General features: G+C 46.0%; 2 protein-coding genes across 5 annotated transcripts; one reads left to right on the top strand and one right to left on the bottom strand.

Moving 5' to 3' along the window:
• Positions 1 to 3,734: 3,734 nt before the first annotated feature.
• Positions 3,735 to 13,337, top strand: LOC133888059 (protein FLX-like 4). 4 transcript variants are annotated; one of them, XM_062328166.1, is made up of 5 exons: positions 3,735 to 4,097; positions 6,754 to 7,302; positions 7,400 to 7,539; positions 12,288 to 12,804; positions 13,179 to 13,337. In XM_062328166.1, exons 2-5 carry the CDS (start codon positions 6,758 to 6,760, stop codon positions 13,198 to 13,200), a joined length of 1,224 nt encoding a protein of 407 aa, XP_062184150.1. In that variant the 5' UTR covers positions 3,735 to 4,097; positions 6,754 to 6,757; the 3' UTR covers positions 13,201 to 13,337. The 4 variants fall into 4 exon arrangements, with proteins under 4 accessions (XP_062184150.1, XP_062184151.1, XP_062184149.1 ...); XM_062328167.1 differs by lacking the exon at positions 13,179 to 13,337 and adding an exon at positions 12,921 to 13,090; XM_062328165.1 differs by lacking the exon at positions 13,179 to 13,337 and adding an exon at positions 12,896 to 12,945 and having other exon boundaries at positions 12,291 to 12,804.
• A 115-nt stretch (positions 13,338 to 13,452) lies between these two features.
• LOC133888058 (pachytene checkpoint protein 2 homolog) lies at positions 13,453 to 24,126 on the bottom strand. The gene is made up of 14 exons (XM_062328163.1): positions 23,894 to 24,126; positions 23,723 to 23,786; positions 22,890 to 22,996; positions 22,733 to 22,800; positions 22,250 to 22,353; positions 22,074 to 22,178; positions 21,845 to 21,934; positions 21,691 to 21,766; positions 21,398 to 21,467; positions 20,916 to 20,986; positions 20,740 to 20,830; positions 14,300 to 14,427; positions 13,940 to 14,068; positions 13,453 to 13,871 (listed from the first exon to the last, which is right to left on the bottom strand). Exons 1-14 carry the CDS (start codon positions 24,060 to 24,062, stop codon positions 13,731 to 13,733), a joined length of 1,413 nt encoding a protein of 470 aa, XP_062184147.1. The 5' UTR covers positions 24,063 to 24,126; the 3' UTR covers positions 13,453 to 13,730.
• Positions 24,127 to 24,401: the final 275 nt, after the last annotated feature.

Genomic DNA, 24,401 nt, shown 5'->3' with positions numbered 1-24,401 from the left:
ACGTACACTTCCATCATTCTCACGATTTTGAGGCCAAACCGCAAACCACTTGCACGTTTCTCAAGGCGTGACTCACTGCCACTTGCTTGACCTCAAGCAAGCATCTCGATGTCGACACGTGTACTTTGTCTTGCGATCTTGACCGCCTGTAATTCTTTCCCACTCCCGATTCCTCAGATCGTCTTGTCACTTGTATCGGCATCACATTCGCTTGACTTTGTCAACACGCTGTCTTCATTCATCTTTCATACTTCGCTTGACATCCATGTGTATAGCTAGGATCACCCTTGACTCTACCAGATCTCCTTGATCGTCCAACACCAAGTACCCCGCTTAGCCCCGATCACCCTGCCATTGTCTACCGCTAAGTTACATCAATCACATGCACACTATGAGACAAGTAAACATATATCTCTAACTCTAACTCCTATTAGTCCATAATAAAAAAGCTCAAAAGAAACCCAAATTGGTTCAAAGCACTTCCCAACAAGTTTCAATACATAAAATAAATTCAAAACTGAAAACACTATTCATTAGAGCTGAAGACATTGTTCATGCGGAAGTTCTGGATTTCAGAAATTTTGGATTGAGCTCTGAATTACCTTTCTCTGTCTCATCTTTCGTATCAATCCAGAAGTTTCGAATTAAACTCGAATGTTCTGGATTCTGGACTGAACTTCCAGATTCTAGACAGAACTGAATTTCAAGCGAACCGAACTCAAGCAATTCGAAGTACGATAAACTTATCAATTACTCGTCACATATAAATTAAAGTATATTTTAACTTAGTTTCTCATGTACAACGGGAAGTACGTGTTTGGCTAGGACTTTTAACACTAGATGTGCCTATTTGATTGATATTTGGCTGCCCGGCATGGCATAAGAGGTTTATATTGTAATTGTTTCGATTTCATTTCACATCAAATGGTTGGAAATTTAAAATAGTAACTGTTCACTCTACCTCAACCTTCCATTGAACGTTCTCGTTGAAGTTAATCCATATATAATTAACATGATATCAATATAGTCCGAAGTGTTAAAAACATTGTCATGTGGATGAACCTACTTACGCCCATTCATTACGAACTTATTATTTAAGGCTACTATATTTGTTGTGCAACCAGATCTTGCTAAGAAAAGAGCAATGAAGAACTGTGTCATAGTAGTGGAATCCTCGAGTCATTTTAGTAAGGTTGTACCTGAATTGAAACAAAATTATGGATGAATTGAACCAATGTATAGATTATGAACACATTGGTCTCTAGATATGAAGATGGTTGGCCCGGTCTACCTACCTTGTCAAGATCGATCAAGAGTTCAAGACAGGCCCGATTCACCCTGCCCATGCTTAATTTTGGTTTCTGAGATCTTGACGCAGTCGAACAAGCAATATTGTTTATGCTGTCGAGATCTCCATCGGCGACTGGTGTGGCAGGTGGTGATGAAAGGGATGTTAGATGGTGGAGGGAAGGGGTGAGCTGGAGTGAGATGGGCACAGGGCGGGTGGGGAAGGGAAGTAAGATGAACAGTGATTTGGTTTTTCTTGAGTTTTAGTTTTGTGAGGTTTTGTTTCACGGGTTTTCGATTTTTTATTAGATGGGTAGGTTTGGATGAAAAAAAAAATTGGAAAAAAAATATGTTGGGCTTAGCCTGATTAGGAACTGGACCTTGCAGCATCTCTAGCACTAGCCCATCGTCCCCTTTTCATCGATGCTCATGCCCATGCCCACACCAACGCCAAATAAACTACCATCAACCTCCTTACACCGATGCCAAATAAACTACCACCAATCTTCTTTCACCGAAGCATGCCAGACACCGAAGGTACTCTTCTTTACCGATAATAGTTCTCCTTATTATAAAAAATAGGATTATGATAACAATTATATCCGACTTTTCATCTACTTACCGGTAAATACTCTAATAAAATTGAATATGTTACGTATTATCTATCCGTTAATCCTTGTGTACGTTTATAGTCGAATAGTTGTACCTACCAGTCAGACGGGCACATATAGTTATCAATATTTATTTATTTATTATTTATTTATTTATATATTATCGAGCTAAGAATCCGCGTGCTCCTATGCCACATGCTACTGTAGTACTGTAGCGCCATAGCTCCGCCGTCCAACAACGATCCAACAGAGCCCCAACGCCAGAGCCCTCATGCTTCCACGTTGCACCGGACGTGGCCCTTGCCGATTGGTGGCTCGTGCCTTCCGGCCGGCCGCTGACCGGCTCACAGCGCGGCGCGTGGTGCACGCCGTCCACCAGCTCACTAACTAGCAAGAGAGAAGCTAATGAGTATACGTGCATGTTCATATTTTTTATTTATTTCTTGATTTTATTTACGGTATAAGAGTGATTAAAAAATTCTAAATATTTTTATGAGCAAACTAGATCTCACTAGCAACCCATTTTAATTACTTTGATCTAAAATCATACGCCAATATTTAATTAAAATTCACCAAAAAAGGCCTACTTTTATAACTTCTAGCTATTTTTAATGTCTCAAATAAATTAATTTTTTTTGAAAAATTCACTAATATTCTTTACATGTGATATACTAATTTTTAAAAATATTTCCAAGCCTAGATTATTTGTAACAAAAGTGACTTCCTTTATAATACTCTATTTATATGTATTTTTATTATTTCATATGAATTCTAAGTCATTGATGCATTGTTTGCGTACCATCCCTGAATCACTATCTCGCTAACAAGAAAGGTCATTGTTTGTTTGGCATATGTGCAGCACCATATCAAGAGGAATTTTATGAGATATAGCACGAGTGTATTGACCCTCCCTAACCTTTGATAAATTTACAACATATGTTACCCATGTAAACTTAGAGCAACCTACGTCCACATGCCGAATGGGCCAAGGCATCCTGTGTTTAGGATGTTTAGGATGTTGTACTTTGTTTAATTTATTCGATTGGTCATGGATATAAGATCTTTATACAACTATGTATATATGTTGTAATCGTATGTATGTAATTTTATTTATATGTTGTAAATTTATCAAAAGGTTAGAGGGGTAATTTCTGGATTTGCCACCTTTAACAGGTGTAAATTTTCCGCTGAGGCTGACATACAGGCCATTCTGAGTCTATGAAACTGGGCCCGAGTGGCAAATTGCCTGCCACTCGGTGTTAAAAGTAGCAAATCCTGAAATGCCAATGGGTCTTGAACCCATCAATCCAGACTGTAACTAGGTGGATCACGATTAAAAAAAGGTATTTCAGAGTATTTTGATTTTTAAAATAAATATGCCAAAATAAATATTAGTTATATTGATAAATCGATTGAAATAATCTAAAATTCATAGAAAAACATCTAGAACTCAAAAAAATATTAAACCAATTTTATTGGGTTCGTATTTCTGTCATCTACATTTTAAAATTATATGCATGTATGAGATTGATACTGTTTTTACTATAATTAACTGAATATGTTAAATATTGAAAAATTCATATCTAAATCATGAAATGCCCAAAATTAGTGAACCCAATTTGTTTAGACTTCTTTTAGCATGCTCTGTACATGAAAAAAAAAGTTCAATCACGAAAAACAGAACAGGTGCGGCATAGCGCGTCTTTTGCTCTAATTTTTTAGTCTTCTTTTATCAGACAATATTACCATAATTATATTATCCAAATATTATCTCCGCTGCTCTACCCAGTACTAAAATTCCACGGGTGCGCATAGGCGCGCGAATCAACCTAGTAACACTTATCTGTACCGAAAAACCATCCCTCACCCGGTCACCCCCACAGCCCTAACCGCCGCCACCAACAATTCCTTACCTCTCTCACTCTCCGGTCTCAAATCTACTCATCGCCGGCGGCCGCGGCCGGCCACGCGCCTACGCGCGAGAAGCTGGAACAAGCCGCCGGATCCGGGCCGCCGGCATCGAAGCCACCGCGCTGCTCGAACTGCGCCGCTGCTGAGACTCCGAATCATTGAGCTGGGGCCCCTTCTTCTCCTTCCACGCCAACGAAGCTCCATCGCCTAGGAGCGAGACCACGGAGGTGCAGCCGCTTGCGGGAGATCGGCAATTGCCGCTGCAGACTCGACGCCCCACTCGGACAGGTTATTATTTCTAGCTGTTTAGTGATTTCAGGTGTTGAACTGATTTGAGGACTGAGGTTAAGGGTCTTCTTGTATTTTGTTAAACTAACTTGCAGTGGTCGTCTTGTATTTTTTATGGAGAAAGTGTTAAGAGAACACTGATGTCGAACAGTGCTTTTATGGTTGCAGTAGAGGTTATTTTTGTATTGGAAATTGTTAGATATTGTCTCAAGAATCAGTCTGATTACGTAAATAATAGTTAAATTTGAGGTTAGGGGTGAGAAGGGTCGGAAATGTTGGCTGGCACACGGGCATGCCCCGCGGGTGATGGGTTCTTCGCACGTCAGTGTTCATGGGTATGTCCGTAAGTGAGATAAAACTGACGGGTACGAGTATGAAAAGGTCCACCCGTCCCGTCGCGCCTGATTGCCATCCCTGTGTAGGATGGTTCTGGATAGTGCCAGACATTTGGTGTAAGTACTCCACTTTAAAACACATTAAGATCTATAACAAAATACATTTTCGATAGAAAATTAATGACTAGGAATGAGAGACACAATTACAACTAAAAAGTTAAAACTGTTCTAATGACTAATGTTGGTTATTGATGCTAGTACTATAGACCGTGTTGTTTGTCTACTATGCCTCCTCTCTTTGCAATCACTCAGTGTTGTCTGAATGTGCGCAGAGAGAGGTTTGTTGATCAAGGTAACTCGAAAAGAGATAGGCATAGAGAGTGTTATGGGTAATAAGGAAACACATAATACTTGACCAAATATTAGTAACATATCTATTAAATAACTTTGCAAAATGCTCTTGGTGCAATGGTGATAAGAGAGCTTTGGCTCGATGTGGGCGAACACAACTTTTCCTACTCCATTTGTCTTGAATGGCGCTGTTAATCGGTGGACCAAACCAAAACTTTTGGGTTGAGCTCCTGTCCTTCAAAAGTTGTCTATAGGACACTAAAAGACTTTGAATTGTACTTACAAATATTTTTTAATATACTTGCAAGTTAGTTTATGTGCTTATAAGTTGATTATATAGCTCATAGGTGATTCTTATATAGTATACCTTAAGTTAGTCAGATTATAGTTAGGAACTAATAGATTGTTCTATTTATATGTAGCTACAATATTTTTACACCACTTATAAGCTAATACACATGCCGATGTCCATTTCCTATACAATTACAAGCGGGTCAGTTACACCACATGGTGTTGTAAAAATAGTCTTCCAATATAAATTTCTTTGTTTGAAGTGGAAATAGAGGTTCCTTTTTTACATGACTGAAAAAAGTATATTTGTTTTTTAGGGGGAAAAAGCATATTAGTAATCAATCTGGGCTTCCGGCCTTCCCACATCGGGCTGGGATTAGCCCAAAAACTGGTTGAGACAAGCACTAGGCTGACTCAGAATCTCCCTCGATAAACACCAACCACACTGCACCTCCCACTGACTCGATTCGGCCACTCTGTAAGACTGTAACCGCTGTGAACTCCTCCTTCCACCGAAGAAGAAGAGCGGCAGCCGCCATATTCTGGTGTGCTCCACCAAAGAACGGCAGGCAGCCAGTCACACTTCCCCCGTTGACGCGTCGATTGGATTGGATTGGTGACCCATCCCAATTTAGGGTTGTTTTCTTTCGTTGGTAAGGAGCCCTAACTTGCTTGGATGCAATTTATTCTGGGAGATAGATCTCTTACCTGCTTTGTGAGCTATCTAATCCAAATTTCCAAAAATTAAGAAGGATCGGGTGTTCAGCTGTGTTCAGCTGAACACCCATGCCCAACGCTAAGTCCGCCTCTAATGCTTAAGGGGTTGTACTACATGCTTATCCTCTCCCGAGTGATGAGTCGGGTTGCCTCCACAATTATCAGTGCAAATGTTCGTGTTGCTGCACGGATTCTTTCTGTTTGCAAATGTGCTAGGGTTTGTGAGAGATGGTGCATCCTGAGAGGAGATGCATGCTATGCGCTTAGATGATGTGAGTTTTTCAGGAGATACTGTAGCTTGCAGTCACTGGAATTGAATGCTGCATAATTCATACTTGCGTAGTATCTTGGAATAGACTTATAGACATGTGGAAATGTTCACAGTTTAATAGATGTTGCTGTTGAGGTAGCTGGTTTTCTTCTCCCTGTGGCCCACCCTGTGCTATTTTCCAGATCCTATCATTGAGTTGTCAGGTCATGATTTCTTGAGACAGATTTAGCTGATCCATTTGATGCTCATGTGGTTGGAGATAGATTTAGCTTATGTTTTAGATGTCCCCGTGACTGGAACTCAAGCATGAATGGCTTGGAAGAGTGCTGTTTTGTGTGCACTCAACGCTGGATAATGTTGAGCTGTTTACATACCTGCAGTCCTGCACTGATTCCATCAATGCAATGTCCTCTTTTGACTGAGTTGATTATATGTAGGCTTTGTTGCTTTCCTTGGATAGGAACCTTCTGGGACGCATGTCCCGGAACATATCGATGTATAGGAAAAACATGTAGTACCAGCAACCTTTCAAATTAAAATACATATGTGGAATTTGCTAAGTGCTTCTGTAATCTCTGGTGGGTGCCATGTCAATTGGTCTGATGTAATATATAAGTTTAATTGTTACTTGCAGTTATTGAAAGCACTTTACATTTGTTAGCTCCCCTTTTAATGCTGTTTTCCTTTTTAGGATAATGTCTCATCGTGAACACCTAGATGGACTGAGTGCCCAAGCTCCAGGTCTGATGCGCCATGGTTCCTTCGCTGCAGCCAGCTTCTCTAGCCGCTCACCTTTGGACTCTTCGGCCACACTGGAGATGCTGGAGAGCAAGCTAGCCATGCAGACTGCAGAGGTAGAAAAGCTTATCAGGGAGAATCAGCGGTTAGCAAAAAGCCATGTGGTCTTGAGACAGGACATAGTTGATACTGAGAAAGAGATGCAAATGATTCGCGCCCACCTAGGTGAAGTTCAGGCAGAGACTGATTTGCAAATTAGAGATTTGTGGGAGAGAATCAGATTAATGGATGCAGACATACATAGTGGTGATGCAGTGAAGAAGGAGCTTCACCAAGTGCATATGGAGGCAAAGAGACTTATTACTGAAAGGCAAATGCTAACCCTTGAGATAGAGAATATGACCAAAGAACGACAGAAACTCTCTGCATCTGGTGACAATAAAAGCCTTCCTGAGTTGCTTGCTGAGCTAGATGGGCTACGGAAAGAGCATCATAGTCTACGGTTTGTGATAATGTTCCTCACATTTTCCTACCAACCTAAGCCTTGGTGGTAAATAGGTTTTTGTTAATATGATGTGTTTTTCCCTTTGCATTGGAAGATCTCAATTTGAATTTGAGAAAAATACAAACATCAAGCAAGTTGAGCAGATGCAGACAATGGAAATGAACCTGATAACCATGACTAAACAGGCTGAGAAGCTACGTGCTGATGTGGCCAATACCGAAAGGCGGGCACAGGGTAAATGTTCTCATTCTCTCGATGTTTTATCTTGAACTTATCCACATTCCCTTAATTTTTAGATTGTGAGTGGAACCTTACCAGGCTGTGCTCTTAGAAGGGGCAATATCATTTCTATTTCAATCTCTTTTGCATTTGATTTATGAATACTGCTAGGTTTCTGTCCTCGTAGGCTTCCCATTTTGAATCCTGGTTGCCCTGCCTATTTTTAGTTTCTCATTTCCAGAAGAATTTTCAGTATTATTATGATATTATCAACTGTAGATTAGAATTTAATTATGCATAGATCCCATGTTGTATTTGGAGAAAGCATAGTGTAAAGTGTCCATAGCAGATAGTCTCTAACTTGTATGGGCAGAACAACATGCTGGGCTGGGTTTGCTGAATTAATGGAAGTAACCCCGTCTAGGGGATTTAGTCTGTTTACTTGTGGTCATTGATCAAGTTTTTGGCCGCCGTGTGCTTCAGAGCACAGTTCTTGGACAACAAATATGACTAACTGAGAAAGTTCATTAGTCAAGAAAAGAAAGAAATACAAAAAAGAAACACAAAAAGTCTCATGAGTGATGACTTATGTGATGTAATAATTTAATATGATTATACACTAATTGCTTTTTTGGAAAGTCAAGTAGGAGATGCAAGTTAATACTCATAGAAGGGCGGATCTGGGAACAATCGAGTCGATTGTCCATTATGCCACATTCTAGAAATTAGCTAAAATACTGTTTAGCGGCCTAGCGCAATGCGCAATAGCCACTAGCACTGTATTAATCGGTTTCTAATTTTAGTTGGTTCTTATAATTTTGCTAGCACATATTATGTTGGTTCATGGTTGTTATGACTCTCATTATTCAAAAAATCGGTGATCGGTAGCTGCACGTCCGGCCAAGGAGTAGGGATTAATCGGTTAATCTGGGATTAACTGAATTAATTGGTCGATCATTAATCGGTTGGTATAAAGTACTTATGTAAACATGTATAAGATGCTAAGATCTAATTAGGACATCAAGGATATTGTAGTTTTGATGACGAATCCTTGATTGGAAGGCGATAAATCTGCAAAATAAATAACAATCCATGAGTATGTGCTTCAAATATAAACTATAAATTCCAAAAAAAAAATGGTAGCAATCATTCTCATTCAATCAAACACAAAAGATAGTCTCAAATACAAATAAAAAGGACAACAGTCCAGCACACATGACAGCAGTTCACACAATCACAATTCACACATAGACACTTAGTTTATCTAACTCAGATAAGTTCTATGCAGCAAAATAAATAAGTTGACAAGTTGTAGGCTCAAATATCCATTGGTTCATCCTCTTCATTCTCTTTGGTTGAAACCACCCCACCATCATCGGACTCAAATTCAATCTCTTCCTCCATATTGAACTCTTGTTCGGAATCATCTTCAGAAACAAATTCTTCTACTTAATAGAGCTCTCTCACTCTTTGGCTCCTACAAGGCTATATTGCTTCTGTGGCCCCATTGCTTTATCAATTACATCATACGACAACCCTGTTGTAGGATCAACCTCTTCATCACATTCATATATCCAATCCTGTGCATGGGAAGCATCTTCACCTAGAAGGACATCACTATAGATAGAACACTTCTTTCTTTTGTCCATCATTCTTCCATTGAATTGAACAAATACTAGATTGCTCACACGACACACATCTAGTTTATTTCTCCTCTTTGCATCTACCTTCAAACTGCAAAATAAAAACTAGTTAGGAAAGTTTGGTGAGGATTTAGGAAGCTAAAGATTTCAATAGTGGGATTGTGAGAGTTACCATTTCAAATGCGCTCCAATTTCTTTCACATCTGGATGCACTTGAGGTCTTAGTATCCCGACAGCCATTCTTTGCAACGTAGGAACTTGCAATCTGTAAGTTGATCACCACAACCCTACAATTAAGCGAAATTGCGTAAGTATGTATATGTATGATAATTTTGCAAGAACACACAAGCTTACTGGCAGCAAAATTATCATTGTGAATTGCTTTAGTGGCCGCCACCTTCCCAAACATGCCTTGTTGATATCTAAACATAGGCAAGTCTACATTAAGAGCAAGATTTTGCTTATCATCATCTCCATGATAAAACATTTCACTAGCATCCATGAAGCCAGTCATGATTTCTACATGTCCAAAGATTGATGTATCCACATAGCTATAACGGGGATTCAAGAGGTATGCTGCCATGTGTAATGGAGAATCAAGCTTTCCACTTATCTTGCTTTCCATGGATCCAATGATCACATTATTATTTCTTTCTGAATTGCCAACAGCAAGCTTGATGGCCTTCTTTGCCTCTAAAAGTTCTCCATACATAGAGGCCATAGATGTACCATCACTACCGGCCAAGCGAAGCAATTTCACCAATGGCTCACAAACCTTGATGCAAAGAGCAACATTGTTCCAAAAGCCCCTAGTCATTATTGTGGCATATGCAACTTTACTTTCCTTTCCTTGACCTTGAGTGCTTGCATTGTTTCCAAGCCTCACTACAAGCCATTTCTCTTGTTTTTTCTTAGCAAGCAAACTTTACAAGGTAAGAAATGAGGAAGCGAATCTTGTCACACCCGGCCTAACAATATCTCTCTTTTTAGTATGAATTCTCATTAAAGACAATGTAGTAGGATGTGAATATATAAAAATTGTCATTTCCTTGGCTTTAGTGATTGTAAGAGAGAATTGTTTCATCTTGCCAAGTGCTTCTACCATTAAGTTGAGGGTGTGAGTTCCACATGAGGTCCAGAATATGTTTGGCCTTTTCTCCTTTAACATCTCCTTTGCTCCCATGTTATTGGAAGCATTATCCATGACTACTTGCACAACATTTTTGGGACTTATTTTCTCAATGCCCTCATCCACATAACCAAATATGTATGCACTTGTGTGTGCATCAGCTGAAGCCTCTTTTGATTCTATAAAGGAAGTCCCCAACTTGCAATGCACACACAAGTTCACAATGCTCCTCCTTTTCTTGTCCGTCCAAGCATTGGTCATGATAGAGCACCCTGTTTGCACCCTCTCTAGTTCATGTGGATTCAACAAATCCTTAGTTCTTTGTACCTCCTCTACCTCCTCTAACACCATCTTCCCCTTAAAAATATATTGGGAATGTTGCTTCCAATTTAGACCATACCGACCAAGAGCCTCACAAAATTGCTTGAAGTCATCATCGTTGATACTATTGAAAGGAATATTTCTCTTGTACAACCATCTTCCAAATATTGCCCCACCTTATAAGTTCTCTCCTTGTCAATAGCGTCATTTATATTTTGTTGCCTCGTCATAGAGATGGAACGATCAATTGGGTTCACAAAATTATCCATAGGCCCTGCCTTCTTCGGTGCACTAGCACTAAAACTAGTTTCATCAATCTCTTCTACCTCGGCTCCATCTTTTTCAATGGTGATGTCTCTTAGCTCTTGCTCATGTTGAACCTTAGCCACCTTCTTAGCCTTTGTTTCGTCAAGAGACTTCTTACACTTCTCTTGCTGCTCCTTTGTGGCCTTGACACAACTTGTCACTTGCCCTTTAACTTGAGCAACATGACACTTGAGCCTAAAAATCCCTCCACCCATTTGCTTTCCACACAATTTGCATTGTACTCTTTGTAAATTATTTGCATCAATCAAGCATCCAAATTCCCATCCTATATCATCTGAATTTCTCTGAAGGACTCTAGCATTTGCACTTTCACTGGTGCTCGTCATTCTTAATTGCTTCCTCTTTTCAAAAACCAAAAAGGGAGGCTTAGTTCCTCACGCAGTCAGTCGGTCTACTGCTACAGTGTTGCTGCTATGCTATGGTGCTACCATACATGGCCTTGAGGAGGCGACTCCGGCTTCAAGAGGGGCGGCGCTCTGCTGGGACTGATACAGGAGGCGTCGGAGCTAAGCGGCGGCGGCACGAGAGGCATGAGGGGCGGGCGCTATTGGGGTTGAGTTGCGACGCGAGTCGTTTTGCTACCTGAGTGAGGGGATTAATGGGTCTAACAACCCGACTAATCGGGTTGACTGGTCGATTTTAGAGCCGATAACAGGCTAATCTACTTGTTGCCCTGCCGATCACCGATTACTTGGCTGATTTTTTCATCACTGATGACTCTACGTAAATCACATGTCAACCCTAGAACTACATTGGCTAAATTTTCTTCTGAAAACTGAAGAACTGTGTTATTCACAGTTCTAGAAAACTAGTCATAAGTTACATATTGATCTTTTAAGACCTTGTCCACAATTTTATTGTATTTTGGCACATACTATTCTATCATTAGCAATGTGCCATCAAAAATGGTTGTTCTAGACTAGGCTTCAACTTCTGTAGCAAATTGGGTACACTTTCTGATTTCTTTGGCGCAACTTTACTGGGAAGCTTTTGGTAGCTTATGTGTGTAAGATAGTTTTTATTTTTCTTAGGCTTACCTGAGGGGATGATAGCTAAACTTTGCCAAACATATTTTATTGCTTAGCTCACAAGTATTTTTGTTTTGGGCTTCAATATTATAGCTGGAAACATATAGGAGCTTATCAAATAGCTAATTGCCTTGTATCTCTAGGCCTCTTTATGAGAAAACATTTGCATATGTAATTTATGAGAAATTGACAATTACATTTATGTGCATGTGCACATAATTTATCTTGAGATATACATGCATACATATTTTGCTCCTTGTGTGCATAATTTCATACTCTGATGTTTTGATTCCATCTGATTCTTTCAATGAGTAGCAGCACAGGCAGCAGCTGCGGCTCAGGCGTCTGGTGCACAGGTGACACTGTCACAGCCTGGGACTGCACAAGCTACAGCTGTGTCAGCGGCCACAAACCCATATGCAAGTGCATATGCCAATTACCCCTCCACATATCAGCCTGGAACCCAGGCTGCGGCATATCAGCAGGGAACCCAGGCTGGGGCATACACATACACGACAGCTTATGATGCTGCTTCTGCTTATCAGATGCATGCTGCACAAGCTAACGCATATGCAGGTTATTCTGGCTATCCAGTTCCAGGTTATGCGCAAAGTGCCGTGCCTAGTTATCCTGCTGGCTACACTGTGCCTCCGAACCCAGTAAGCAGCTGTGCAGCTACGGATGTTGCAAGCTTGTATGGTGCAGTTGGTAGCGCTGGATATCCTGCTGGGCAAGTTCAGTCGAGCAGTGGCACTGCAAATGCAGGGCAAGCACCACCACCACCATCAGCGCCTTATCCTGGCGCATATGACCCAACCAGAGGAGCCCAGAGGTGAAAATTGGGATGTAAACCAAATGACTCTTTGCCATGCACATTTTATTAAGTGGACTATCATAGATTCACTCCTATTGCCGTTATGTAGATTAACTCCTGGTTCCGTAATGTAGATCCGCTCACAGATAGCTTTGTTGACATCATCGACGAGATGATGCATGCCTCAACTGTCGATACTTGAATTGATTGGTGTAACTATTGGTGAAGGATGGCTCGATCAGCAATGTGGGCATGGCATTGCTAAAGATCACACAAAGAAAAAAAAAACATTGTGGCGTTGTCATACTGTGTGCTTGTTATATCACACTCTAGAAGTGTAGGCATGTGGATCATGCTTCGTGTACATGCTAATATAGTGATGCACGTTTCAGGCTGCTACAGAATGCAACATGAAGTTGTCAGACTGTCGGGCGTTGGCTTAATGACTTCCCATAGAAGCTTAGAAAGTTGTTTTGAAGCTAGAGATGCAAACGCTCCCGCCAACTTCCGTTTCTATCTAAGGTGCAAGATTCCACCAAAACGGGCAGCAAGAGAAACATGATGTACAACGCACGCAACCGATCTGATTCCAAGTTGCAATAATGGAAACAAATCTGATTTCAGACACCAGAATATGGAACTAGTTCAAAAGGGACAACAGGGTGATGTCCATCATGGTACGGATTCCCATACCGTGTAAAAATTTACTGAAGATCAAAAGGTACGGAAACAACAATAAGGGAGGCACCGATTCCATCCATTCTGGATTCCCATTCTAACCCTAGAGATGGAATGGATTTGTTAGGTACTTTAGACGATTGTGTACATCTAGTCTGAACTATGCATCGTATCAGCGATTCAGGGGCATGGCACTTGGAATGAGCTGTTGGTATTCTGCTCTTACCACACAAAAAAAAAAAAAAAAAAAAAAAATCAAGATTGAACTATCCACGTGACTCCGAGACCTCTCTTCGAGCAGTCTGTATCAACGTATGCATGAAGGCAGAAGCATCGCAGCACGAAGGGCTGGCGACAGAAGCATGTGCCAGGAAAGGGAGTTTCCTCAATGATCGACCACTAAGTCCCTGTAAAAGAGAAATAAATAGCCACCGTCAGTTCTGCAAATAGCACATGTGTGAGCTTCATAATTTACCTCGCACAGTTCTGCGGCTTCATGGAGTAAGCTTGAGAGATGAACCACACCATGGGATTCGGCAGCCTCAGGACAGTGATTCTTCTCTTTCAAGGTCGAATAGTTCAGAATGCATGGCAGACTACCGCCCTAAATTTGGAGAAAGATAACCCTTTTAAGGTTCACAGAGATTGCAAGAAAGTTGAAAACTAAATCGCTGTTATTTAAGATCCAGAAAAGGATTTGCTCATATCGGGTGTGCATGCTCAAAGACAACCTCATTCCTGAGCAACTGGATAGGCTGATACAGCGATAGTAGTACTGTAAGAAAATAAACAAGCTGAGGCATCGCCGGCACCAAGTTGGCGCCAAAGGACATACTTGAGGATATGTAAGAATACCAACTCTTAAGAGTTCTTGTATGCATGACCTCAAAATCTCGTATCGTGCTATAAGTGTAGGGGGTCCAACATATGCCTTGATGTCTGCCCTGTCAACAAACGCAATATCTGCCAATAGACAAGAGTTAGCATTTTGTTAATTATATATGTCCTCATACTGTATATAAGATTTTTTAGGGAAGAAGGCTACAGACTGTTATGCGAAACAAAACTAGGAGATTAAATTATGAATGTCCATATATAATCACTATGAATTCTGACTGTAGTTGGTCCTGTTAGTCGCTGAATTCTTACTCTTGGTAGTAGCTGAATTCTTACTCTCATCGAGAGAGGATGACACTAGGAGTTGGGGCAATTTTTCCTTTATTTCTCACACAAATGTCATGCCAACCTGAGGGGTTGGGGATACATATTTATAGGCCCATGGCCAGCCAAGCATATGCCAAGATGCTAGTCTAAGATGCTAGTCTAAGATGATGTCCTAGATGCTGTCCTCTAGTCTAAGATGCTAGTCTAAGATGCTGTCCTCTAGTCTAAGATGCTAGTCTAAGATGCTGTCCTAGATGCTGTCCTCTAGTCTAAGATGTTGTCCTAGATGCTGTCCTAGTGTCCTAGATGCTGTCCTAAAGCATATGGGCAGCAAGACCACCATCATGTGGCAGCCCCACAAAGACCATGCAGCAGCCCCACAAAGACCATATGCTGCACAAGGACTTATCCCATCATTCTCCCCCTAAGTCTTGTGCGTCGTCTTGTGGGAAGATTGAACCATCCCGGTCCTGGAGCAGAGCTCAAGGAACTTGAGCCTCCCAAGAGGCTTGGTGAGCAGGTCCGCAAGCTGATCCTTGGTGTTGATGTAGCTCGCCTTGATGCTCCCTTCCTCCAAACAGCCTCGGATGAAGTGGTACCTCACCCGGATGTGCTTGCTCCGTTCATAGAAAACGGGGTTCTTTGCCAGGGCTAGAGCGGACTTGCTGTCCACCCTGAGCTCCACCGCTCTAGTGTCTCTGCCGAGGAGATCACCAAGCAGTCGAGCGAGCCAGAGCGCCTGAGTCGAAGCGGTGGAGGCCGCTATGTACTCGGCCTCGCAGCTGGACAGGGCCACCACCTGCTGCTTGACCGACTGCCAGCTAACGAGGCACTTGCCGAGGAAGAAGAGGATCCCGCTCGTGCTCTTGCTGGTGTCGATGTCGCCGGCGTGGTCGCTGTCGCTGTACCCGATGAAGTGTGCCGCCCCAGGGCACCTAGGGTAGTAGAGGCCGTGATCGAGAGTCCCCGCAACGTAGCGGATGATCCTCTTCACAGCCTGCTGGTGCTCCGTCGTCGGTCGCTGCATGAACCGACTAACGTAGCCGACGGAGAATGCCAAGTCCGGCCGTGTGTGGGCGAGGTAGCGAAGGCTCCCCACAAGACGCCGGTACTGCGTAGCGTCCACCTCCTCCGTCGTGCTGTCGCGGCTCAGCTTCAGCCTCTCCTCCATCGGAGTGAGAGCTGGGTTGCAGTCGGTGAGCCCAGCTAGCTCAACGACGCGCTTGGCGTAGGCGGTCTGTGGAAGCGTGATCCCGGAGTCATCCTGGTGCACCTCGATCCCCAGGTAGAAGGAGAGAGGTCCCAGGTCACTCATCTGGAAGGTGGCCTTCATCTCTTCCTTGAATGCCGCCACCTCCGCATCTTTGGTGCCGGTGATCACCAAGTCGTCGACGTAGACACCCACCAGCAGAGCAGTACCTCCACTGCCCCGTCGGTAGATGGCCGCCTCGTGCGGGCTTTGCTCGAAGCCCATCCCTTTTAGCGTGGAATCCAACTTGGCATTCCACACCCTCGGTGCCTGCCGCAAGCCATAGAGGGCCTTGCGCAGGCGGAGCACCTTGCCCTCCTTGCCGGGGATCGTAAATCCCGGCGGCTGGTGCACGTAGACCTCCTCCTTCAAGTCGCCGTTAAGGAACGCCGACTTGACGTCCATGTGATGAACACGCCAGCCCTCCTGGGCAGCTAGCGCAAGGAGGAGTCGCACGGACTCCATCCGTGCCACGGGAACGAAGGCGTCGTCGAAGTCGACCCCCTCCTGCTGCACGAAACCTCGTGCCACCAAGCGAGCCTTGTGCTTGACGATGGCGCCGGCTTCATCCCTCTTCAGCTTGAACACCCACTTAAGGGTGATCGCTCGGTGACCACGAGGGAGGTCAGCAAGCTCCCAGGTGCGGTTCTTCTCAACCGCATCCATCTCCAACTGCATCGCGGCGCGCCATGCCGCGTGTCTCTCGGCCTCTGCAAACGACCGAGGCTCGCCGTCGTCACACGCAAGGTGCAACTGCGCCTCCAGATCGTGAGGCACCAGTCCCGGCACCGGCTGGTCGCCGAGAAGGTTCTCCATCGTACGGTACCGCAACGGCTCGCCGTCGTGGTACGCGTCGATGCGCTCCTCGTCGTGAGAGAGCGGAGTAGCGAGCTCAACCGGGCTGTGCTCGACACGAGCTGGTGTTGGAGTAGACGTGCCCGGAGAGGTGCCTGTCGGTGCTGGAGTGTGTGGCGTTGCTGGCTGTGGTGAAGCCGGCGAAGAACTCATCGCAGCCGAGGTCCTGGCTGGAGAACGTGGTGCTGTCGAAGTAGCAGGCGCCGGGGTCGGTGGAGGCTCGGGGACTGGGGTAGACACGCTCGTCGAAGAAGAGCTGCCTACTCCCCCAGCTCCCTCGAAGTGGACGTACTCGACAGTGAAGTCGTCGTACGTCGGAGCCGATCTGTCGTCCATCGCCTTGTCCCACGCCCATCCTCGCCCTTCGTTGAACACAACGTCGCGCGCCGTGTGCACACGCTGTGTCTTCGGGTCGAGGATGCGGTAGGCCTTCGAGCCCTCCGCGTAGCCGATGAACACTCCCGGAGTGCTCCTGTCGTCGAGCTTGCTGATGTGGCCAAGCTCCTTGGCGAACGCGAGGCAGCCGAAGACCCGTAAGTGGGAGACCGCCGGCTTGCGCCCATGCCAAGCCTCGTACGGCGTCCTGCCGTCGAGCGCCTTGGTAGGCGAGCGGTTGAGGATGTAGACGGCCGTCACCACCGCCTCTCCCCAGAAGACAGCCGGCATCCCCCTCTGCTTGAGGAGGGCCCGAGCCATCCCCACAACCGTCTGGTTGCGCCGCTCGACGACGCCGTTCTGCTGCGGGCTGTACGGCGCGGAGTAGTGGCGCTGAATGCCCTTATCAGCGCAGTACGACGCGAATTCAGCCGCCGTGAATTCGCCGCCGTTGTCGGTGCGCAGCACGCGCAGCTTGCGGCCGCACTCCGCCTCCGCAGCAGCCTGCGCGCGCCTGATGGCGTCCGCAGCCTCTCCCTTGCTGCCGAGGACCATCACCCACATGTAGCGAGAGAGGTCGTCGACGAGCAGCAGGAAGTAGCGTCGTCCTCCCGGTGTGGCCGGTGTCACCGGGCCACACAAGTCCCCGTGCACAAGCTCGAGCCTCTCCTTGGCTCGGAAGCTCGCCCGCTGGGGAAAGGGGAGTCGCCTCTGCTTCGTCAACACGCAGACGTCGCAGAGCTGCTCCATATGGTATAGGCACGGCAGGCCTCGCACCATCTCTGCGGCACTGAGCCGCTTCAGGGCCTCGAAGTGAAGGTGCCCGAAGCGCTCGTGCCACTGCCACGCCTCGTCGTCCCGACGAGCGGCGAGACAGAGGGGTTGTGCCACCTGCACGTTAAGGACGTAGAGTCGATTTGTGCCTCTGGTTACCTTGGCAAGAAGGCGACGACGGCGATCCCAAATCCTCATGACTCCATCCTCAACAACCACGCGCGAACCGTTCTCATCCAGCTGTCCCAAGCTGATGATAGAGTTCCTCAACGCGGGAATGTAGTAGACTCCGGTGAGCAGCCTGTGCTCACCAGACACGGCGGTGAAGATGACGGAACCGACGCCCTTGATCTCCACGCCGGAGGCATCCCCAAATTTGACGGAGCCTCGGACGCTAGAGTCAAGCTCGGTGAAGAACTCCCGTCGACCGGTCATGTGATGGGTGGCGCCGATGTCGAGGCACCACCCGTCAGTCTTGTCGTTGCCGGAGCTGTCGCCGAGGAGGGCGTGTGCTTTTGGCTCGTCAAGGTGGAGGAGAGCCGCTGCGGCCGGTGCCGCTGGAGGTAGCTCTATGCTCGCATGAGCCATGAACAGAGCCGGCTCCTCCTCCTCCGCCTATGCGACGTGGGCCTGGCCGCGTCGTGGCTGACGACAGTCCTTGGCCCAATGGCCAAGCCGGCCGCAGTTGCGGCAGGTGTCGTCTCGTGCCGGCTTGTGCTTGCCGGCGGCGCCGCCCTGGGCGCCTCCGCGGGCATCACCCTCGGCACGTCCTCGCGCCCCGGCCTGGGCGTCTCTGCGCGCCTTGCGCGGCTTGCCACGCTTGCGGCCGCCTGTCGTGGAAGAAGGCTCCCCCTTCCTCCGGTCACCCTGGCAGGCATCCCACTGCTCCCGAGTGAGAAGGAGCTTCCCGCCAGTGGTGATGGGCCCCGAGAGAGATTGTGGCTCATCGCTGTCGACGACCTTGAGGCGACCTATCGCCTCCTCGATCGACATCGTGGAGAGATCCAGCAGAGACTCGATCGAGCGAGCTATCTGCTTGTACTTCTCGGGGACGCAACGGAAGAGCTTTTCGACAGCTCTCTCCTCGCCGTAGGTGTCATCGCCGAACTGCACCATCTTCTGCAACAGAGTGTTGAGACGGAGAGCAAAGTCATCAACGTCCTCACCTGGCTTGAAGGCCAGGTTCTCCCACTCCTTGCGAAGTGCCTGCAGTGTGGACTTGCGGGCGCGGTCGCTGCCGATGCGTGCCGCAGCGATGGCGTCCCAAGCCTCCTTGGCAGTCCGCTTATTGGTAAGCGAGAACTGCATCTCGGACGGGACTGCTGCGATGAGGGCATCCAGCGCCCGTCGATCCTGGTCGTAGTCGACGTCGCCGTACCGGACTGCCTCCCACATGTGCCGCACCTGGAGCTTTACCCTCATCACCGCAGCCCACTCGACGTAGTTGGTCTTAGTGAGGGTAGGCCACCCACCGCCGGGGCCGACGTCCCTGACAACAGCCTGGAACCCGTGGTGACCACGGTACCGATCCGGGGAGAGAGAGCCACGCCGCCTGTAAAGGCCGCGCTCTCCATCGACCCGTCCGCCACCGTTGCCGTGCGCGCCTCCTCCAGGAGCGCCGCCGGCGTGCGCGCCTCCTCCAGGAGCGCCGCCGGCGCGTCCGCGCCTGTCTGGGCTGCCGCCCCGCTCGTGGGCGTGCGCCGCTGCCCACTGTGCCGCCCGCTCTCGCGCTGCCTCTGCCTCCGGCAGCTCGAGGTCCGCGTCGGCGCTGTCGTCAGCAGAAATGGAGCTGCCGGTGCTGCCGCGCAGAGCCTCGACCTCCGCTGCCGCCGCACGCGCTGCAACCGCCGCCGCCGCTGCTTCTGCCTCCGCTCTGGCTGCTGCTAGCTCCGCCGCTGCCAGCCTCGACGCCCTTGCCGCCGCCGCAGCGGTCTCTGCCGCCGCTCGCTCGCGTTCCTCTGCCGCGGCAAGTTCGGCCTCCTGCCGACGCCTCGTGCTCGAGGCGACCGAGCGCTGAGACTGCCCTGCGGACATGACGCGCTACCGGGGGAGGGCTGCTGCGTGGGGAGAGGGCTGCTTCAGACGAGCTACTGCTGCTCTGCGCAGAGGGAGAGGGGTGAGCAGGAGCAACCGGGGCTGCTGCTGCTCTTAACTGGGGCTGCTGCGAGGCTGAGGGGGGAGATGAACAGGAGATGCTCAGGCTACAGGATAAACAGGCTCTGATACCAGTTGTTAGTCGCTGAATTCTTACTCTTGGTAGTAGCTGAATTCTTACTCTCATCGAGAGAGGATGACACTAGGAGTTGGGGCAATTTTTCCTTTATTTCTCACACAAATGCCATGCCAACCTGAGGGGTTGGGGATACATATTTATAGGCCCATGGCCAGCCAAGCATATGCCAAGATGCTAGTCTAAGATGCTAGTCTAAGATGCTGTCCTAGATGCTGTCCTCTAGTCTAAGATGCTGTCCTAGTGTCCTAGATGCTGTCCTAAAGCATATGGGCAGCAAGACCACCACCATGTGGCAGCCCCACAAAGACCATGCAGCAGCCCCACAAAGACCATGTGCTGCACAAGGACTTATCCCATCAGGTCCACCAGATATAATGTCTACTGAGTGCAACTAATTTGTCATTTTTGCTGGCAAAAAGATATTTAAACTTTAGCTGCAATATTATTTTAATTAAAAAAAGTAGGAAATGTGCTGTCATGGAAATGCATAGTTCATCTTCCCTAAAGAATACAGTATAATCTCATTGTAAAGAGATTCACTCTACCAACTAATAACATGAGACTATTGAGATGTTGATCATTCACAGCACTACGGTTAAAGAGTCAAACGGCAGAAATGTAATACCAATAGCTGTGGTGATATTTGATGTTGTCAAAATGATAACGTTTGGCCAAGACTTCAGTTTGTCCATTTGTGTTAGCAGCGCATTTACAACCTGAAGTTCCACAGGGAAAGAATACAGTGTAAATATTACCTACCTGAGTTATACATGGCAAACGAAAAACTGATGAAAACTTTACCCTAATGGAGTCTGAAGGTTCAGAGCCAGATATGGCAGCCTGTCTGGCAGCAGCAAGGCTTTCAACTTCATCTACATATCATATATAAGATTGAGGTTCCAAATATACAGCCTGCAGAAAATCATATCCCCTATTTTCACAAAGCTCAGTTAGCACTCTCTAGAAGTACTACTTGTGTTATGTGTTTGCTAGCTTCAACGAGGAGGCAATGCCAAGGATACGCGAAATTGTGCTGGTTTTGATGAAATTCAACTTATGACCTCTAATCAGCTAATCTCTCTCCAAGCACAAAAGGAATAAACAATGTAAACTGTTACGATGATTCCTCCGCTACAAGATGAGCAAAGGGTGGATCACGGACACATCTAGTCATTTCAGACCATAGATAGAAGGATCCTCACTTGTCTAATCTTTTTGGCAGCTTGGGGTTAGCTTTCACTAAGGAGTGCTGAATTGTCATCTGTCACTACTCAAGAACATACCTATCAACACAAATACGAGGTTGCTTTCTTCCTCCACCATCTCATGGATCTTCTGGAAAAGTTTGGCCACCTAAAGGACATCGGATAGGATGTACAATGTAAGATGTAAGTGAATATGTACAAAAACTCGTGCATAATATTTCAGAAATTCCAGAATGTACCATAAGAATACTTTATTTATTGTTCATGCATTATGGTTCAGAAACATAGAAACCCAAGTGCCATAAGATGTGAATGTGAGTCCAGAATGTGAACATGTGACATGATAACAGTCTAGCACAAAAAAGGCATACCAGTTTTCCACTTTCAGAAAACCACTTGCTGAACAATGAATGAGCATTGACTTCAACCAATTGGCACATAGAATACCTAGTAGAAAATGTGTCAGTAATGAATAACACATATTTAATACCAAAGAAACAGTTTAGTATCTCATTCAGCATGGACCTGGACTTGAAGCGAATAGAAAGTTTCTGCGCTAGAGCTTTACACAAGGACGTCTTTCCTGTTCCAGGTGGACCATGCAAAAGTACAATCCTGCAATTTTTTGTACAAAATATATAAACAACTGAAAGAATGAAGAATCATTTCATTACGTAGAGTACACATGCTTTTGTTCTGTTTCTTTTGTAGTATACTGACTCCAAATGTCTACAACAATGTGTTAGATGTTTACCGGTTCCATGAAACAAGACATGGGTCCACACCTCTTTCAGTAAAAAACAATGCAGTGGCAGCATATCTCAGCAACCTCTGCTTGAGACCAACTTCATATAGTAAGCTGCAAACACTAAAGAGATCATGCACAGAACAAAATGGAGATTAAACTGGTTAAGGAGAAACATTATTTACCTTTCCCACAAACCATCAAATTCTTTGGCTGGTAGAGCCCACTCATTAAAGCTAGAGAGCGCATCATCTTCACTCGGTTCCTCACCTGGACCTTCTTCACACAGCTACAGCACAACCAAATGAGCTTGAGGTAAGTAAATCTGGACCAAATTGATATATATTGAATTGGATACACAATATGGAACAATTTATCTTTTGGAAAGAAACTATTCCCTGGGATTAATATTAGGATGCACAATGTAACTTTGGATGTCTCCAGAGAAAACAAGTGTTTTTAATAACTTCAACTCAAAACAACAACAGCTAGTATGCAGCAGTGTTGAAATAATATCTCAAGATGTCCAGATAAAACAACTATAGAATTTCAGTGCCACTGATTGAGAAGCAAGATAACCAACATGGCAACAGGTTGACATACAAAAAAGAACCTCAGTTTTGGATATAACTGCAAGTGATTAGGCAGTAACCATTATAGTTGAATACCTGGAACACATGCACAACAGGCTTGACTTGCCAAAATAACAAAACTTTGTGATTCTCAACCCACTCATCTGCGTAAACAGTAAGCACTTAAAACAAGGACGTCATAAGTAATAGAGGCCAAGAAAGAACACTTCCCAGCCTAAGCGGATTATGGTACCAGTGTCACAAATGTGGATCCTTTTGACGTTTTCAAGAAGAAAAGGATCATCAGCAGGAATCGGCACGGGCCCATCAACATAGCTTAAGCTTCGAGCTTCTAGCATCCTGATTGAGCGAGCGAGTACAAAATTTGAAGTATGTGCAATAACAAATGTTAATGGCTCATGAGAGAAGATGGAAATTATAGTGCAAATTTTTAACAAATAACCTACAAGCTAGTATTAAAATCCAGAAATTCTCTTCAGGAAACTATGTTAATTCCGTGGCTTCAGATCCAAATACTACGTCGATAAGAAAGAGCCAAATCTGTTAATGCTCTTCTCTGAAATACCACTACAGACGATAGTATTTGAGGAAACCTTTACTGCTTTCTCCACAATTTCAAGAAGCCAGTAGTGAACAGTAGACCTTTTTGGAATGACTGGCTTCGAAGCATGTCACATCCATCTAATTGGTAGTCGATTACAGAGCTTAGAAGGTCTCTGATATTTTCTCTTTAAAAGTTTAAATCTGCCCCTACTCTGCGATTCCTATTACTCTATTAGAAACTCTTGGCAATTCACTCCTGATTTGCCACATTGTTTAACACTAGCTGCATTCTGCTAGTTATCCAATACTTGCACTACTTCCTCCACTATGCAAGCGCTAATAGGCAACCAACCCACAACACATCCTGCTAACTCACTGCAAAATATTATATTCAACAGTTCCTTCAAAACAAAGCTTCCATGTTTCCAGAACCCTAACGTGTATAAACCAGCATTCCTAAACTGCTCACGCGTCACCAACTCATAAAACAACGACAAAAGTAAGTTCAGATGAAGCACGGACCTCTCTACCGCCGCTTGGACGTCCTCGTGGCGAGCCGCGCTAGCGGCGTGCAGCAGCACCTCAACTGCAGCAGGCACAAAAGAGGAGAAACGCGTCAAATCAGCATCCCTACACAAACCCGAACCCGATGTCGCTAGGACGATGCGGACACGCGGGCGTCGCGGCGCCCACCTGACACGAGGACCTTGTCGTCGGCCGGGGAGGGAGCGACCGCGGCGGCCGCCGCCTGCTGCTGCAGCGAGGAGGAAACCGCGGCGGCAGGCACCGGCGACGGGGCGGCGGACGCAGTGTCCGGAGGGGGAGCGGGCGCGGAGAAGGATACCTCCATTGGGGCGCTCATGGCGGCCGAGCTGTGCGCCAGAGATTTTTCTAGGGTTTGGGATTTGGGAATTGGGACTGATGAGGTGGAGCCGTGGAGGAGACGGGAGGAGGAGATTTTGGGTTTCCCGCGCGCTTGGAGCGTCGTAACGTGAGAAAATGGGCTTTGATGTGCAACGGTCTTGGGCCTTTAAATGGATGGACTTTAGGCTCAATGGAGGCCCGTTTGCAGGAATGATTGGGCTGCTTCCGAGTTTAAACCCGCTCATACACCAGCCAGCCCAGCCTGGCCTTACCTACCGTAGCCAGTGTTAAGGGTAGTATGTATCTCACTCAGATTCAAGTGTCCCATTCGAAAAAA

This window comes from Phragmites australis, chromosome 13 (genome assembly GCF_958298935.1).
Source record: "Phragmites australis chromosome 13, lpPhrAust1.1, whole genome shotgun sequence".
NCBI lineage: Eukaryota > Viridiplantae > Streptophyta > Magnoliopsida > Poales > Poaceae > Phragmites > Phragmites australis.
The sequence above is the reverse complement of the archived record's forward strand: the minus strand, read 5'-3'. Positions and strand labels throughout refer to the sequence as shown.